The following is a 15,327-nucleotide window of genomic DNA, read 5'->3' as shown; positions in this document are numbered from 1 at the left end:
TGCATATATAGCCAAGCAGCGACGGATCCAGAACCGAAAAGTAGGAAGCTCTCTCTCTCTTCATCTTACTCCTTCCTCTCCTCTTTTTTCTCTTCTTATTTCTCCTCCTCCTCTTCTTCATCATCTTCCATGCCCAAAAACTATAGAGGGCTCTTAAGTGTTCCCAGGAGTACGAGGGCTCAAGCCCTTCCCCCTCCCCCCTGGGTCCGCTCATGTAGCCAAGGGAATTACTGTAAGCACCATATATGTATGGATTTGTTGTAATTAATTTTGGGAGTATTTGTATTTTCCACCTCTAATATTTAGGGTAACTACTTAGGCCATGTGTTAAACAAGTCGAAAGCACACATCAGCTGGTGGTTGAGGGCATAATTGCATGCATCAACCAAAAAAAAATCCTCCAAAGGCAGCACAAATACAAAGGAGATGGAATCTTGATACTCCTCCTTTTGCACTTTTCTGTGTGCTTAATCATTTCATGCACTCTTGGTCATTGGTAACTTATAAGAATACAGATGGGTCAAGCTAAATTTGTCACAGATATCAACACTACGTCAGAACATGCTATCAGTAGCGGTTCAAAATCATCATCAGTGATGGGTTTTGAACCGTCACTAATTACTCGACACTAATAGTCAGTGACTATCAGTGTCGGGTCTAGAACCGGCACAGAAACTCAACATCACTGCTGGTTCGAACCATGAACCGGTAGTGATGGTATTTACAAAAAAGAAAAAAAAGAAAAAGATGACCCGTGACGCCGTCGTACCTGGTCCTCGCCGCGGTCGCTCCGCTGCGCGCGCCCTGTAGAGATAAATGCAGCAGCATGAAGGCCACCGCCACAGATCTATTGCACTCGTTCCTCGCCGCGGCCTCTCCGCCGCGCACGCCTGCAGAGAAAAATGCAGCATCACGAAGGCCGCCGCCACAGATCTGTCGCACCCAGACTCGGGCGTAGTTGTGCCCCTCGCCTCGCCGTCTCCATGCCCCTCATCTCCACCATAGCTGCACCCCACCGCTCATCTGCCACTCCGCCGACCACCATCCTTCCTCCGAGCGTCGCCTCCACACGGCACCGTGTCGCCTTCCTCACCGCAGAAAACCGACGAGCTTGCCGCTGAACCACCTTCATCGCCCCCGACTATCGAACGGCCAGAGCACCCCTCGGGCACGCGCTCCCGCCGCATGAAGGCGTCGCCGCCCCAATCTCGCGACCCCGCCATCGCCATTACCTACTCTCGTGCGGGGCCCCTACCTTCTCTAGGTTGCCACATGGCCTCCTTGGCGCCATCCCATACGCCGCACGATATCTAGTCACATCGGTGGCGACAGATCCGGCCTCCCGTGGAAGCCTCGCCAAATCGCCACGCTCCTCGACCTCGACACGCCGCCGTCACAGAGAAAGAGAGGGTGATAGCCGTGAGGAGGGTGGTGAGGGCAGCGGCCGTGAGGAGGTTTCCAAAGAAGAGGCTGGTGGGGAAACTGAGTAGGAGGAGGATCTCGCGAGGGACCGAGTGGCGGCAGCTGGCGATGGGTAGTGGGGTTGGGACTGAGAGGGAGTAGAAGAGAGAGAGAGAGAGAGAGAGAGAGAGAGAGAGAGAGAGAGAGAGAGAGAGAGAGAGAGAGAGAGAGGGGGGGATCAAAGAACAACTTTATCTCTTGCGCCGGACTTTGAAAAAATCAGTCAGACCCGAGAGTTGCAAGAAAAAAACCAATTAAATAGAAATTCTGGGTCTAGGCTTACTTTAGTGGCGGTTCATGGCTGGAACCGGCACTGATAGTCGGTTTCAGTGCCGATTCTTAACGGCTCAATCATTTTTCACGCGTGGGAGGTTAAGAACCGGCAATGATACATTTTCAGTGACGGTTCTTGCACAATCAGTACTGATGAGCCGCTATTTATGACATGTTCTGTAGTAGTGCAACCAGTCTAGATGTGAGAGGTTGGTGATTGGCTTAGGGCTGGTGCTTTGGATCTGGAGCTCAGCTGCTGGTTGTTTGCTTGTTTGGTGTAGGAGCAAGGAGAGGAGGGAGCATCAAGTGATGGTATATTCTGAGCATATATTGTCCAAGTAACATATTTTCGGTTGATGTTAACAGATGGAGAATGTCAGCTTCTTATGAAAGAGAATATCCATCTACTATTCCTTATGTTTTCCTCCCATAGATGCACACATATATACCCGATCCCTTCGTTCCCAAATACATGAGTGGTTTCTAATTAACAACCAATTCGATCTGCCAGAGATGAAACCCTGAACTATCGATATTTCGTATGCTTGTGTCCCTTGTTTACTTATCTAGCCATTTCCATTCCATCACCCAAAAGGTATAAAATATGTTAAAAAGCATGCATTATGTTTTGTTCCATTGGATTCCAACAGATGACACAAGAGAGGATATGCCGCATGTGTCAGTGTACTTAACAAAAGAACAATATATCTACATGCATTGCCTTCTTCCTTTTGCTTCTTTTTCTCCATTGGATCTCTGCTGGATTCCCCAAGAAAGATATGCAGTGCACAGTCGATGTGCACGTGAGAGAGCGTGACAGGAATGATGCTGGAAGGTACATACCTGCAGCTAGCTGCTGTATCTGCACATTCACAATTTGTGACCCCTCTCTCTCTCTCTCTCTCTCTCACCCACACACAGTCACAGAGAGAGAGAGAGAGAGAGAGAGAGAGAGAGAGAGAGAGAGAGAGAGAGAGAGAGAGAGAGAGAGAGAGAGAGAGAGAGAGAGAGAGAGAGAGAGAGAGAGAGAGAGTGGTGGGCCACCTTGTAAGTCGGAGAAGCAGTAGTTTTAGTCTTTGGATGGCATCTTCCCTGAATCGGGATCCGAGATGGAATATACAATGGGTATGTTATCCTCTCCTTTATACTCTGTAAGTCTTTAAGGACAAACAAAATCGATTGTTTTTTGTAGTCTCTTGCTGGTGCAATGCATATCCATAGCCTCTATCTCATCCATGATTCCATCATCCATGGATGTATGGATGGTTCAGGCCTTTCAAAGCTAAAGCATCACTCATGGAATGGTACTGGCAACGACTATTGCTTTAATTTGGTTGTGCATTCTTTGATGTGCCTTCCTCTTTATGGCAAACCTCGAAGCAGTTTTCTTTCTAAAATCGTGGGAAAAAAGAGAGATGTATGAACTAGTGATCGAATCGAAAGCGATCGGACGCAAATCTCTCGCGATGTTTATCTGAAAAGGAGTTATGCATAAATCTCCTTTAGTTTCCTTAGTAAGGTGTGCGCTTAATTAGTAAAGTTGAGATGATGATTTCGCTTCTCATTTCTTTTTTTGTTAATTAATCTATGGAAGGACGGTGGAGCATGCATGTATGTGATGGTGCGTAGCTAGGGAGACAAAGTGAAGTGAAAGCAATGAGTGATCAGCCAGTGAGGTGACCTGCTTGCTTTGGGATTCGGACCTAAGATTTCACAGGTTGGACTCCAACAGTTCAGTTCGACTCGATCCATGGGAAATGCTGCAGATTTGTAGTACTGCTGCTAGGCTCGAGCTACTCCTCTTTTGGTGGATCCCAAAACAGGGAGATTAAGAAAAATTAAGCGTTGGCATTTTATACTGGCACACTCAATTGGCATGCATTTTCGTACAGAGTCGCCCTGTCCACATGTCATACACCCGGTTTCTTAACTTTGCCACGCGTGTGGTGTAGATTACTCAAAATAGTAGGAATCTACAACAATTTCTGCCGAGTTCAGACGTTGCAGGTAATGGAGATTACTATGTGACTGATGTTAATTAGGGTGACACTTTAATTCGTATGATAATACCGCGAACGTACGAGGATGGCCAACTGTTCCCGGTGGATATATATGGTTAGAATATATTTATATTCTTATAAAATTCATGAGTTATGATGGATTTAAATAATCTCTATGGTGCGTCTAAATTGATCAAATAGTCACCGTATAAAGTTAGACTCGTTCCTTCTTTTAAAAATACTTTGAGTCTCCCCGCCCATGAATCAAGGAATTAATAATCTTTTTACTATCTTTTTACAACTACGCACGTGTGTTTTTGAGAAATCCAATATACGAATCTCTCTTTTGTTATAAAAGAACTCAGGTAGCCAGTGAGGACAATCATAGTGGTTAGAAAAGGCCGGCCTTCAAAGCCCAGAGGGTGAGAGCCCAGTTTGATCACATTTCTGGCCTAGTAGTAGTATTTTGGTCAACTAGAGAGCTAATGTTACATTCTAGGTTGGGCTGGGCTATCAAATTTTACGTAATCAGTTTATGAAAGGCAGGCCATAACGGTAGGAAAGCACAAAGATCATTCAAAAATGCATGTATATTTTTTTCCATTGCAGATTACATTTTGTGCACATCAAATTTAAAATTTTGCACTGTACTACTCGTGTACATCGAACCAAAAACACACAAATTCTAGTCTGTGCGTGCGAATAAGGTAGAACATGCACAGTTGAAAAAAAGGACCACAATGACCTTGTACCTTATCCGCACAGCTGTCGCCACGCTGCCGTCATCCATGCCGCCGCTAACCCTAACGCCGCGGCCATGCTATCCCATAGCACAGCTGAAGTGGTTTGGCAGTACCACGCGCACATCACGCAACCATCATGTTGATCTCCAGCGTCGCACCTCTGCAACGCCTGCCTGGCGGACCTCGCGTTGCCGCACCCTCTCAAGTGCCACGTGCTCAACCTCTGCTTCGTTGATGGGGTACATCTTCGCCACAATTAGAACCCTAGCCCCACTATGGTACATCCTCACCACCTTGTTGATGGGTTCCTGCGGGTACACCCGCACCCTGGGTACACCCGCGAGGGGGACATATCTGGAGTCCGTCGTTCGCCTCCAGAGCAGATTGACTCCGTTCAGATCTAGCCTCCTCGAAGCTAGAGAGGGCCACATTTGCGAGCCCACCATCGCCCATCCTCAGCAGTGGGTCTTCGCCCGCTGTCCTCGCCTTTTGGTTTCCACTGTCGTCGAATCTAGCGGCCACGGACACTACCTCTGCTAAAATCCTAGCCTGCCTCGCTAAGGACATATTTCGCTGAAGCCACATTTCCCGACGAGGGAAGGCACCATTATGGTCAGTCTCTGGCAGTGGGAGGAGAGAGAGACTAGTGGAATTTTACATTTTGATCATTTTTAAAAATATATTCTATAAATAGATTCCTATGAAAATAATTCTGAAAATAGATCCTTTTGCACAGCGCTATGACATTCGACGTTGTGGTTGAATAGCATGATAAATGACGTCGTGGTAGCCGCCACAGATGATTTTTTACGTTGAACTTGCAAGATCATACTTGACAGCTACCACAGTACTATTTAACAACAACGCCAATAGTCTTTGCATAGTAAAAAGGTTACATTTTTTAACATCATTTCCCCATAGGTCCATGAATAGATTTTGTTTTGAAAAATGCCAAAATCTAAAAATTCCTCGAGGAACTTTGGGAGGAGAGAGAATAAGGGGGAGAAATATACCGAGAGACATGGACATGCTCGTGGGTCATGTCGTACATGTACATCTACTGTGCATATTTCTCTGATGCCATGCGCATCTAGATGCCATCACCACCGTCCAGATTCCGAGTGCAGGTATTGCTAAGAGTGGCAACAAATTGGGTTGGGGTTGGTAGAGCAAGAACACATCCGATTCAAAACCTAAAACATCGCACCCGACCCAGACTTGATATACATTCCGGATGAAAAGTCACCTCCGGCTCTTCACAGAGACCCGACATGACCCAGAATTGGATGAAAAAGTTGCAAAAATCACAGTCGTACCTTAGAAAAGAACAACACTACTATAACTTGTGGAAGCAATCGAAGGAATCTAGTACAAGCTGTGTGAATTTAGCTTCTTTGTTCTCCCCAATTGAAGCATTAACCTACCTAAGAACCCAAATCTACCTCCGAAATCCCAAACAACCAAGAAATGTAGGAATCCCCAAACTAGTGACCTAAAAGTCTCATCTTTCCAATGATGGACCAACGGAATTGCTCAAATCAATGTCGTGCCGTGGTGGTGGTACGGGCCGCCGGTTGCACAGGAACCGCACAGACGCACAACACATAGGGGAGGCCGCGATGGCGAGGGGCCGAGCACCGAGGGCAAGGAGTGTTGCGTATTAGATACTGGAGTGGTTGTCGTCGTCGACGCCGTATAGGAGCTATCGGACGCTATAGTGTCGCACGCCTCCTGAGCTTTTGTTGGGGTCTGTGGTGTGGAAGTGAGTCTCCATTGGATCTCTATTGGTAGCGGAGATGAGACAACGTGGGTTACTTTCGTTATTTCAGGGCCCGTGGGCACCCATTAGGCCAAATTAAATTTTGAACCCAAACCCGACTCGAATCGGGTCCCAACCCAATAGCCCCGCGAGGTAGTTTCTAGATTCAAACCAATCCTCGCTGGATTTGAAACCCGTAGAGCCCGATCGGACCCGATCTATTGCCACCCTTAGTAGTGCTGGGACTAGATATTTCATATTAATAAATAAATAGTTCCATGTGTCAGCACAAGTTGGTAAAGTTCACCAATACACGTAAGCTGTTGACGTGGAGGATCCATTTCAACCTCAATCGTTTGAGTGCTTCGTTATATCAAAATGTAAACGAATGATCAGCTACACGCCAGCTTGCAAGATCTCCTTCAACCAGCCTTTACGCCAAGGAGCGAGTAGAATATTGCCGGATGAACGATGGATATCGAATATGCTAGCTAGGTTCACATGTTAGCCCTACCTCTTGGTTGTATTGGAGTTTAACTGCATATACTAAATTATTTGTGTATATATTCGATCAATCTTTCCGTAAAATTTGTGGCATAGTATAGTATACTTGCTCGGTTGGTTGGAACTTAATGTAGATATTTGAGATGGTTCGGGGTCACAGGCTAATTGCTACAGTGCTATAGTACAAAATAGATATGAACTTTTACAATGATAGTTTCATGTAAATTTTGTGATGGACATCTAGCTAGAAACCAAGCATTGTATGATGTGCACTTGATCATGCTTTTATATCTAATCGTCTATTAAAAAATTGAATGAATTTAGCTCTACGTAAGACAAAAACACTGAATTTATTTAATTTAGCTCTTGTTAATCTTCAATAGTTAGACATCTAAATGCTCATACAAAGTATGCATCAACATCCAAAGTGGAAACAACAACATTTCCATAATAAAAAAACCCTATATCCATCGACTTTTGTGAGGACGACCATAATTTTGTCATGGTATTTGACTCATATCCACCCAAATGAACCGATCACTATCACCAGTGTGTGAACTCATCTAGACGTCATAGCTTTATTACTACCAACACGCTCCAACGCTTCCACGGCCTTTTTTTTTTTTGCCCGCACACGTCCTAAGATGGATACCCAGCAGCCACAGAATAAATCGATAATACCCAACAACCACATAATAAATAGATGATTTATCATTGAAAAGATCGCCTCTTTAATTATGATACTACTCATGTGAATGAAATATAAAAGGGGCAGTTTTTCATTTGTTATCGAAAATTTTACCTCTTCCTCCTATACCATTAAACATTTCAAAGTTCATTCTGTACCATCGGTTTTATCATTCTTTCTTTCCTTCAACTCTGGGAGCGTACAAGGACTTCATTCTAAAATCACTGTTCTGCAGAAGGCTCGCATAAGAAGAATATTAGAGATTTTTTTATATTTTTAAGATTTTATTTAAAATCATAACCATTGTTAGAAGTTATAAAAGTAGCATTATTTAAAGAATTTTAGTTTAAATACTGCACATATTTTTTAGATGAATTTAATTAAAATAGACTGCATATAGATTATGAATATATAATTTTTTTTAAGATTTTTAGAGAAAGAGAAGCCTACTAATTTTTTTAAAAAAAAGGATGACCGCCATATCTATAAACAGTACTAGTAAACAGTAGATGAGACGGTAGTTCTGCAGAAGGCTCGCGGAGTGGCAACAAAGAAAGAAAAGATAAAACCAATGTAGAGAAGTAATTTTGAAATTTTTGATGATATAAAGGAAAGAAGTAAATTTTTTAATAGTAAATAAAGAATTTATCTAATATAAAATCATCACAGTCAATGACTGTGGGGAGAATGATAAATAAGGAAACTCCCTCGTGGAAATCAATTGCCTCGCAGTCGCAGCCAGCACGCACCACAGCACACGCCCGCGCCGCCGCGCCCGCACGCCCCTTCCTTCATCCCAAACTTCAAGAAGAAGCTTCTAGAACCTTCCGGAAGGGCTCGGTGGCGGGATGTGGGGGCGGCACTACTGGGGCGGCGGGCGGCGGCCGAGCGGGGCTGCCGGAGGGGGAGGAGACGGCGCCGGCGGCGTGGTGGTGATGTTCGCGTGGCTGTCGAGCCAGGAGCGGCACGTGCGGGCGTACGTGGAGCTGTACGCCGCGCTCGGGTGGGCGTGCCTCGTCTGCCACTCCGACTTCCTCACCCTGTACAAACGATCTCTCTCCTATCCTTTGCCTTCGCTGAACCGTGCAAAGGTGCGATCTTTAGGTGGAAAAAAGATGCGGTTTTTAGTTAGCTCCGAAATCGACGAATTCTTGGATTCGCCGGAGTACTGGGATTAGAGGCGGAAACTTTAATTTCTCGGATTGGAGTTCTTATTAGGTTGGGGTTGTTTGGGGGCACGCTACTGACGCTATACTTCATACGCTCTTACAGTTGATCAGTTATGTCCAAAATTTCAGGTGCCCTGATTCGACGAGCTAAAAAAATCTGTGATGCTACATGTATTCTGTAGGGTCATTGTATAGCTAGAACTTCCTTTTTTTAGTAGTGTGTCTCAATTGCCCGTACAATTGAATCGATTGTTTTGTTGCTTAATCAGATGCGCTTGCTTAAGCAGGTTTTTTCCCGAGAAGGCTGCCATGCTTGCTGACAGGGTGCTCGGGGAGCTTGTCAAGGTATGCTTACCTCACTGCACAATTTTAACCTGGCTTTTTTTTTTGGACGAATGTTTGGGGGCATGCGCATCTAATTGGTTGTTGCAATTGTGCACCTGTTGCCGAATCACTCTTAAAAAATCCAGGAGCTTAAGGTTAGACCGGCACCTGTCGTGTTTGCATCGTTTTCGGGAGGGCCGAAAGGTTGCACATACAAGGTTCTTCAGGTAAAAGATGCAAGTTTGGTAACCCCTTTGGCTGAAGCAGTTATCTCTAGCCTAAGCGTTTTTTGGAATCTCTAGGCTAAAGCTTTCTTTGTTCACTGACAGCTGATTGAGCGAAGATGTGAAGGGCAACTAAGTCTGGTATGACACTTTCTTATTGCCCTCCTCCCTTCCTGTGCACTCATGGCTCACGGAAATGTTAGTTGAAGCTTTGTTCGGAAAATGAAATAAGCTATAAATACAGATGCGGGAATTTTAGTTTGGATTTACTCATTTTGAAGAAAGCTTCATGCTTTTGGTTTATACAGGATGAGTACCAGCTTGTACGAGATTGTCTATGCGGGCAAATGTACGACTCAGGTCCTGTAGATTTTGTCAGTGATTTAGGCACTCGCTTTCTCCTTGACCCAAGTGTCCTGAAGATGTCTGAACCTCCTCGTGTCTTATCATGGATGGCCAAGGGCCTTGCCTCAGGTCTCGACACTCTTTTCATTAGCAAATTTGAAGAACAACGCAAAGATTATTGGGAAACACTATACTCATCAGCAGTATGTCACTCTATTGACCACAATGGTTTATATCCTGATTGCGGATGAATGTATTTTTGTATATGTGTAACATTATTCAATTGTACATGCAGCATGTTGGTCCAATACTAATACTATGTTCAGAGGATGATCAACTTGCTACATTTTCAATTGTTCAAGATTTTGGCCAGCGTCTCCTGGAGCTTGGTGGTGATGTGAACCTAGTTAAATGGCATAGTTCTCCTCATGTAGGTATGCTCTTCTCTCCTATCTGTCTATCTAATACTCCCTCCAATCCAAAATATAAGTCCATTTGGATTTGTCCTAAGTCAAACCTTTTTAGCTTTAACCATCAATAGCAAAAAAATCATAAGATTGACAACATAAGGTTTATGTTACTAGATTCATCATGAAAAATACTATCATAATATATATAACTATTTCTGTTTAAAATAATTTATTTTTATAGATATTGTCAGTCAAAGTGGCATATTGGAGACCGTGTCGATGTCCTAATGGACTTATATTTGGGATCGGAGGGAATAGCAATTTTTAATCAGGGATTGGTTTCTCTTTACACCATGGTACCTAGCCACTTAATAATTATGACCTCCTAGTTAAAGATTTTGACATTTTTTTCATTCTTTGAACATCGTTCCCCATTAACTGCCTGTTTACCCAACATGCCTCTATGCAATATGCAGGGAAAGAAATGGAAAGACTAAAACCTGTTATTTATAACTTAATTTGATCCTTTAAAATGACAAGAGTTGTTGAGTCTTTTAGTTAGAGTGGGTGTCAAAAAATCAACCAGAATGTGAAATGATTTTTTTTAGGCAAAATGGGAGGAGAGTAAAATGCATAATGATGGCATGATGGAACTTGTTTCCAAGTGCAACACTGCACTAGTAGTATCGTATTGGTAGAACTCCAATCTCAGGAATGGAGTTTAAATTGGACCATTTACCACCCATTGCATTAGTCCCAGGGTACTTACTGCCGTTAATAGCCCGAATTTGATTGTTTTCAATATTTGGAAGTTCCCAACTAATCGACCAGAATATTTAAGTCAGCAACCAGCAAAATCATCCTTTTAGTTGGACATAAGTCTAGCATGGTCTAAGTCAATCTGAGATCACCCTTCTCACATATAACTCTCTCCAGGGCAAATTGTTTTCTTTTTTAAAGGTGGAAACATGTCTACTTTACATGTGCTTGCATACCCAGCCCGAATTGGTTATGGTGCTGAGCAGCTATGTTCTAGTTTCAGTGGGAAACAAAAAAAAAAAGTTTTATTGTCATCTTACTCTAAACTAAAAGATCTTTAGCTAAGCCAACATGTTTTTTGAATGTTGTTACTATTTTATGGAGTTCATTTTCATCTATCCAAATGGAAACATATGGTTGGATAAATTTTTGACCTTGTGTGGAGTATTTTGAACTGAATATTTAAAGCTAGGTTTACCATTTCTTTACGCCCATCCTGTCTTAAATCAATTTTAAAAACTCCTAGGATATGCTGCTGTTCTTTCCTGCTCATTTCTTCCATAAGATAAATGGTAAAGAATTCTGGGCATAGTGTTCATTAAATCCCCTTACTATCTTTGATAAATTCCTTGTGTGCCATTGACAATTTGGAAATCCTCTTACTTTCTAAGAAATCGAGTCTTACATCCTGGGCATGGTTTCACTATATCCCCTTAGCTTACGGTGGACATACGGAATACCAGGTCAACAACACGTAGAAAAAGGCTTCTTGAATCAATCCATGTCTTGTATCGTGCAATACTACAGCCCTTCTTGGCTCTTGCAAGAGTTTGTTAATGTCATCATCGATTAAATTATCACAAAAAGTTCATACGGAAATTATTAAGCATAATGTTTTATGTGCAAAAGATTTTTGTAGGGATGCTCTTTATATACTTAGGCATATGAAACTTGTAACGCTCCTATGTTTTCTGAGCATAATGTTTTATGTGCAAAAGATTTTTGTAGGGATGCTCTTTATATACTTAGGCATATGAAACTTGTAACGCTCCTATGTTTTCTGATTATCACTTTCTCACCACCATATTGTCATGCAGGTCACTACAAGCATCACCCTGAGGAATATCGAGCTGCGGTGACAGAGCTACTCATGAAGGCCTCAACGCTTTACAGGAGCAGAAGACAACTTAACGGCTATGAGGTGGGCGTGAGTGAGCACAGCGGCATGCCTCCGTCCGTCTCTAATCTCCATAGAACTGCTGCAAGCTCCAATGTTCGGCTGCAAAGACCACCAATCGATCCAACCGATCAGTTCTTCCTGCCGAGCTCCAAGGAGTACCATGAAAGCAATAATGAAGACCCGAAGCCCGAGCTGTTCAACATGCCAAGCGTGGAAAGCATGAACCCGCATGGGGTATTGGGTCAGGTGCTGTATGATGTCGTCCCAAAGAACATAGAAGGCTGGGACCTCAAGCCTTCTGCGTCAATGAATGGGAGGCACATGAATAACATTGCACGTCGACGTGGCAATTTTAATCCAGTTAAATGCATGCGACGATCAAGATTGTGAAAATTTTGGTTGGAACATGTGGATGAATATAGGTGACTTGTGTATACGATGAGAGAACCTTATTTGCTGGATGCTGGTGAAACTTAAGATAGCCACTATCCATTGAATAAAATGCGAGATTTGTTTTTGTACATTAGAAACATTGTGTATTTTTTAAGACGAACATTGTATTCTGTTGCTAAAGAAAATTGTGCACGTATAAATGTGCTTTGCTCGCTTATCTTTGTTATGGTGCTGGGCGAAAAGAAAATTTTCACCTTGGCCTTATAAGTACAATCTATTTGAACAGACTGAATTCTGAGTGCTCTCATAAGGAGAGAATAAAAAATACCACATACTAAAATTGTAAGGAAAATCAAGTTTGTTGTGTGGTCCAATCATATGGTTCTTGATGGAAAATTGTTCCCTACCACATGACTACTTTGATGGAAAATTATATTGAGACAACTTGGGAAATAAGTACTGCAAAAAAAAGGGGGCGGAAATACAGTTCAACTAACCAAGGTTCTTCCCGAATAAAAACCTAAAGAAAGCGCCAATAAAGAAAAGAAGGTTTTTGGGGGGTGCATATTTGCAAGGAAAACTCGCACCCAGGAAGTGGTGCGTGAAAACTGCAAAACAATTTGGATCTGTCTGTAAGATGAGGGGACCTAAAGAGAAGACTTCAGAGGCGTACATGTAAGAAAAAACTCGCACGGGACCGGCGCATAAACCTCATAAAAGGGCGTTGCCCCGAATATGCTGCTTCTCATCTTCGAATTTCCATCTGTGCGTGTCATCTTTGGATTTTATGGGATGTCTCCGAAGAGACAACACCGTGGTCCACACCGCAAGTTATAAGCTGGTCTACGCCTTGTTCGCTGGGCGATGTGGTACTAACTCGGAGCCCGCGCTCGTCCTCCCGAGCGCGCGACACAACGCAAGCCCACTACCGCGGCCCATCTCGCCGGGGAGCAGGCAAACTGGGCTTCCACCGCCTGCGGCCTCACGCCTCGCCGACGGCGTCCATGGCCGGCGACGAACCTCTGACCGGCTCCCGGAGCCCGATGCTCGGATCGATCTCTGCCGCTGCCGATCAGCTCTGGTCGCTGCTCTCGCGCCGGAGTTGGAGGCCCGGGCTTCGCCTTCTCGTCGAGGGCCAGCTACCGTTCTTGCACTCACGCAGCTGCGAGTGAGACACCTCGTGTGACGATATGCTTGAGAAAGAGCGGTTGCAACGGACGGACGGACGGGTCGTGCAGTTGTTCCAACCGTTGCAGTTTGCTGACATCATATAGCTTGCCGTCTTATCTCCTACGGGATCTTGAGTTTTTTTTTTTTTTTGCTAGGTGCCATTCTAAAGATGCATGAGTTGGATAATATCATCGTATCGCTTGTGAGGATAAGAGGTGGATCCTAGGTCTAATTGTTGATGGCCTACCGATGGTATTTTCTAACTTTTAGAAATCTTTCAAATGGTACCGAGCGAAAACACCTGTGATCTCTTTGGCTTCCATTGTTCCTTTTCCCTTCTTTTTCTCTTCTCTTTTGAGGAGACCTTAATCGGCTTCCAATGTCAATTGACATCAGTTGTCAGTTCTTCCTTCATCTGAATTCCGTCGAAGATCCACATCAAGTGTTGGGTTAAAAGCTTCAATTCTCTCCTGAAAAGAACAATATGTTCTCAATTTCAAAGTTATTCCATCCGATGGTAAATACATAATGTTTTGAGTAAGATCTGATCAAACTTTTAAAATTCTGGTCATCAATGACTTTTAAAACATTTAGCTTTGTAACATAAAAATTATATATATAGATTGTCTTAAAAATAATATTATTTAAAAATACTAGTCAAAGTTACACATAGTGTGATGTTTAAAATGTATTTTTGACTAGAGGGAGTAAGTTAAATACCTATTATTGCCTTGAAATGCATATTATATATCAAGGCCCTAAGAAACTGAAAATGATTTGGTGTAGTTAATTTGAATTGGCAGAGAGTTCGTCTTGTTTCGACTCCCAACTACGGTTCAGAGCACTGCTCGCCATTCTATTTGACTTCTGGTTATGACTCTCAACTTTTAAGCAAGTTGTTACGTGTACAAAAACGGATGTGGTCTTGATATATATCGTTCACTTGTTCCGATGGTTGCACATCTCTCACGTCACATCGATCTTCAATGTATATGGTGATATGGTCATTGCCACTGCTGAGTGAACTTCCCAAGAAAGAGTTTATGCCCAAGTTTACTTTGCTACATAGGTAGACTCACATCCAGTGGTGAAGCGGGTAGGGTTTGCTTCTTCTTTCACCTCATCTCCCTTCTCCTTGTCTTGTGAAAAATGGAGAGATGACTTTGGGAGGAAGAAGGGCTAAAGAGTGTGGCAGCCATTAGGGACGGCTTGAGCCCCCCAAGCCCTCCTTGCATTCGCCTATGCTCACATCATACGTACCACGTTGTGAAGTTTCAGATTACCTCAATCATATCCATGCGTAGGAAATAAGTTATTTGGTGAATAAATAGTTCGTAGAAAATAACTTGTCGAGTTTTTTCTTCAACATATTCATGTTCTCGCGCCATTGAGCTCTTCTCTTACTTTTATGCTGTGTATATGGAATGTGAGAAAAAATATAGGATGTGGAAAAATGCCAGAGGGGAGAAGAAGAAAAAAGGAGATAGAATATGCTTTTAAGATGGAAATGACATCACTAAGAGTTCCACCTCAAGAAGCAAAGTTTTCAAAAAGGAGACAGAAAAAATCAAAGACATTGCCCATCAGGTGAAGAAGTCAGAACCTACGCAGAAATGACGGATCCTGAAATGCCAATAGAAACCACTTCTAATATTTCCCCTCTAATCATCCATTTCTCTTTTCTAGGAAATCCTTTGTATCTTATTTAGAATCATTTGCTATTTCCGACAATGCAGCTAGAGTAGGATTCAGTTACAACGCAAACCAGAACCAAAGAGGACGGAGCATGGGCTGTCGAAAGATATCTTTCTCGACAATTAGGATCGTTGCCATGGCCAAAGTTGTAACGAATTTGTGACATGGTTGTGTATGCTTCGTAGCCCATAGTGGTCGGAGATGGACAAAAATGTTTTGAGAGAGCTTGA

General features: G+C 43.2%; 1 protein-coding gene across 3 annotated transcripts; it reads left to right on the top strand.

Moving 5' to 3' along the window:
* The first annotated feature begins 8,147 nt into the window (after positions 1–8,147).
* Positions 8,148–12,444, top strand: LOC133900901 (uncharacterized). 3 transcript variants are annotated; one of them, XM_062342179.1, is made up of 7 exons: positions 8,148–8,470; positions 8,885–8,942; positions 9,068–9,148; positions 9,251–9,286; positions 9,454–9,693; positions 9,786–9,924; positions 11,757–12,444. In XM_062342179.1, the coding sequence occupies exons 1-7, from the start codon at positions 8,277–8,279 to the stop codon at positions 12,227–12,229; spliced, it is 1,221 nt and encodes a 406-aa protein (XP_062198163.1). In that variant the 5' UTR covers positions 8,148–8,276; the 3' UTR covers positions 12,230–12,444. The 3 variants fall into 3 exon arrangements, with proteins under 3 accessions (XP_062198163.1, XP_062198165.1, XP_062198164.1); XM_062342181.1 differs by having other exon boundaries at positions 9,786–9,920; positions 11,757–11,943; XM_062342180.1 differs by having other exon boundaries at positions 8,331–8,519.
* The last annotated feature ends 2,883 nt before the right edge of the window (positions 12,445–15,327 follow it).

The sequence above is a fragment of the Phragmites australis genome, chromosome 19, assembly GCF_958298935.1.
Source record: "Phragmites australis chromosome 19, lpPhrAust1.1, whole genome shotgun sequence".
NCBI classification, from domain to species: domain Eukaryota; kingdom Viridiplantae; phylum Streptophyta; class Magnoliopsida; order Poales; family Poaceae; genus Phragmites; species Phragmites australis.
This window is presented reverse-complemented; position numbering and strand designations above follow the sequence as displayed.

What these genes read in the sequence shown, in the direction of transcription:
- LOC133900901 (XM_062342179.1), top strand. Translation starts at nt 8,277, where the DNA reads ATGTGGGGGCGGCACTACTGGGGCGGCGGGCGGCGGCCGAGCGGGGCT. An exon ending in AAACACTATACTCATCAGCA is followed by an intron (nt 9,694 to 9,785) that starts GTATGTCACTCT and finishes TTGTACATGCAG; the next exon opens with CATGTTGGTCCAATACTAAT. An exon ending in GCATAGTTCTCCTCATGTAG is followed by an intron (nt 9,925 to 11,756) that starts GTATGCTCTTCT and finishes ATTGTCATGCAG; the next exon opens with GTCACTACAAGCATCACCCT.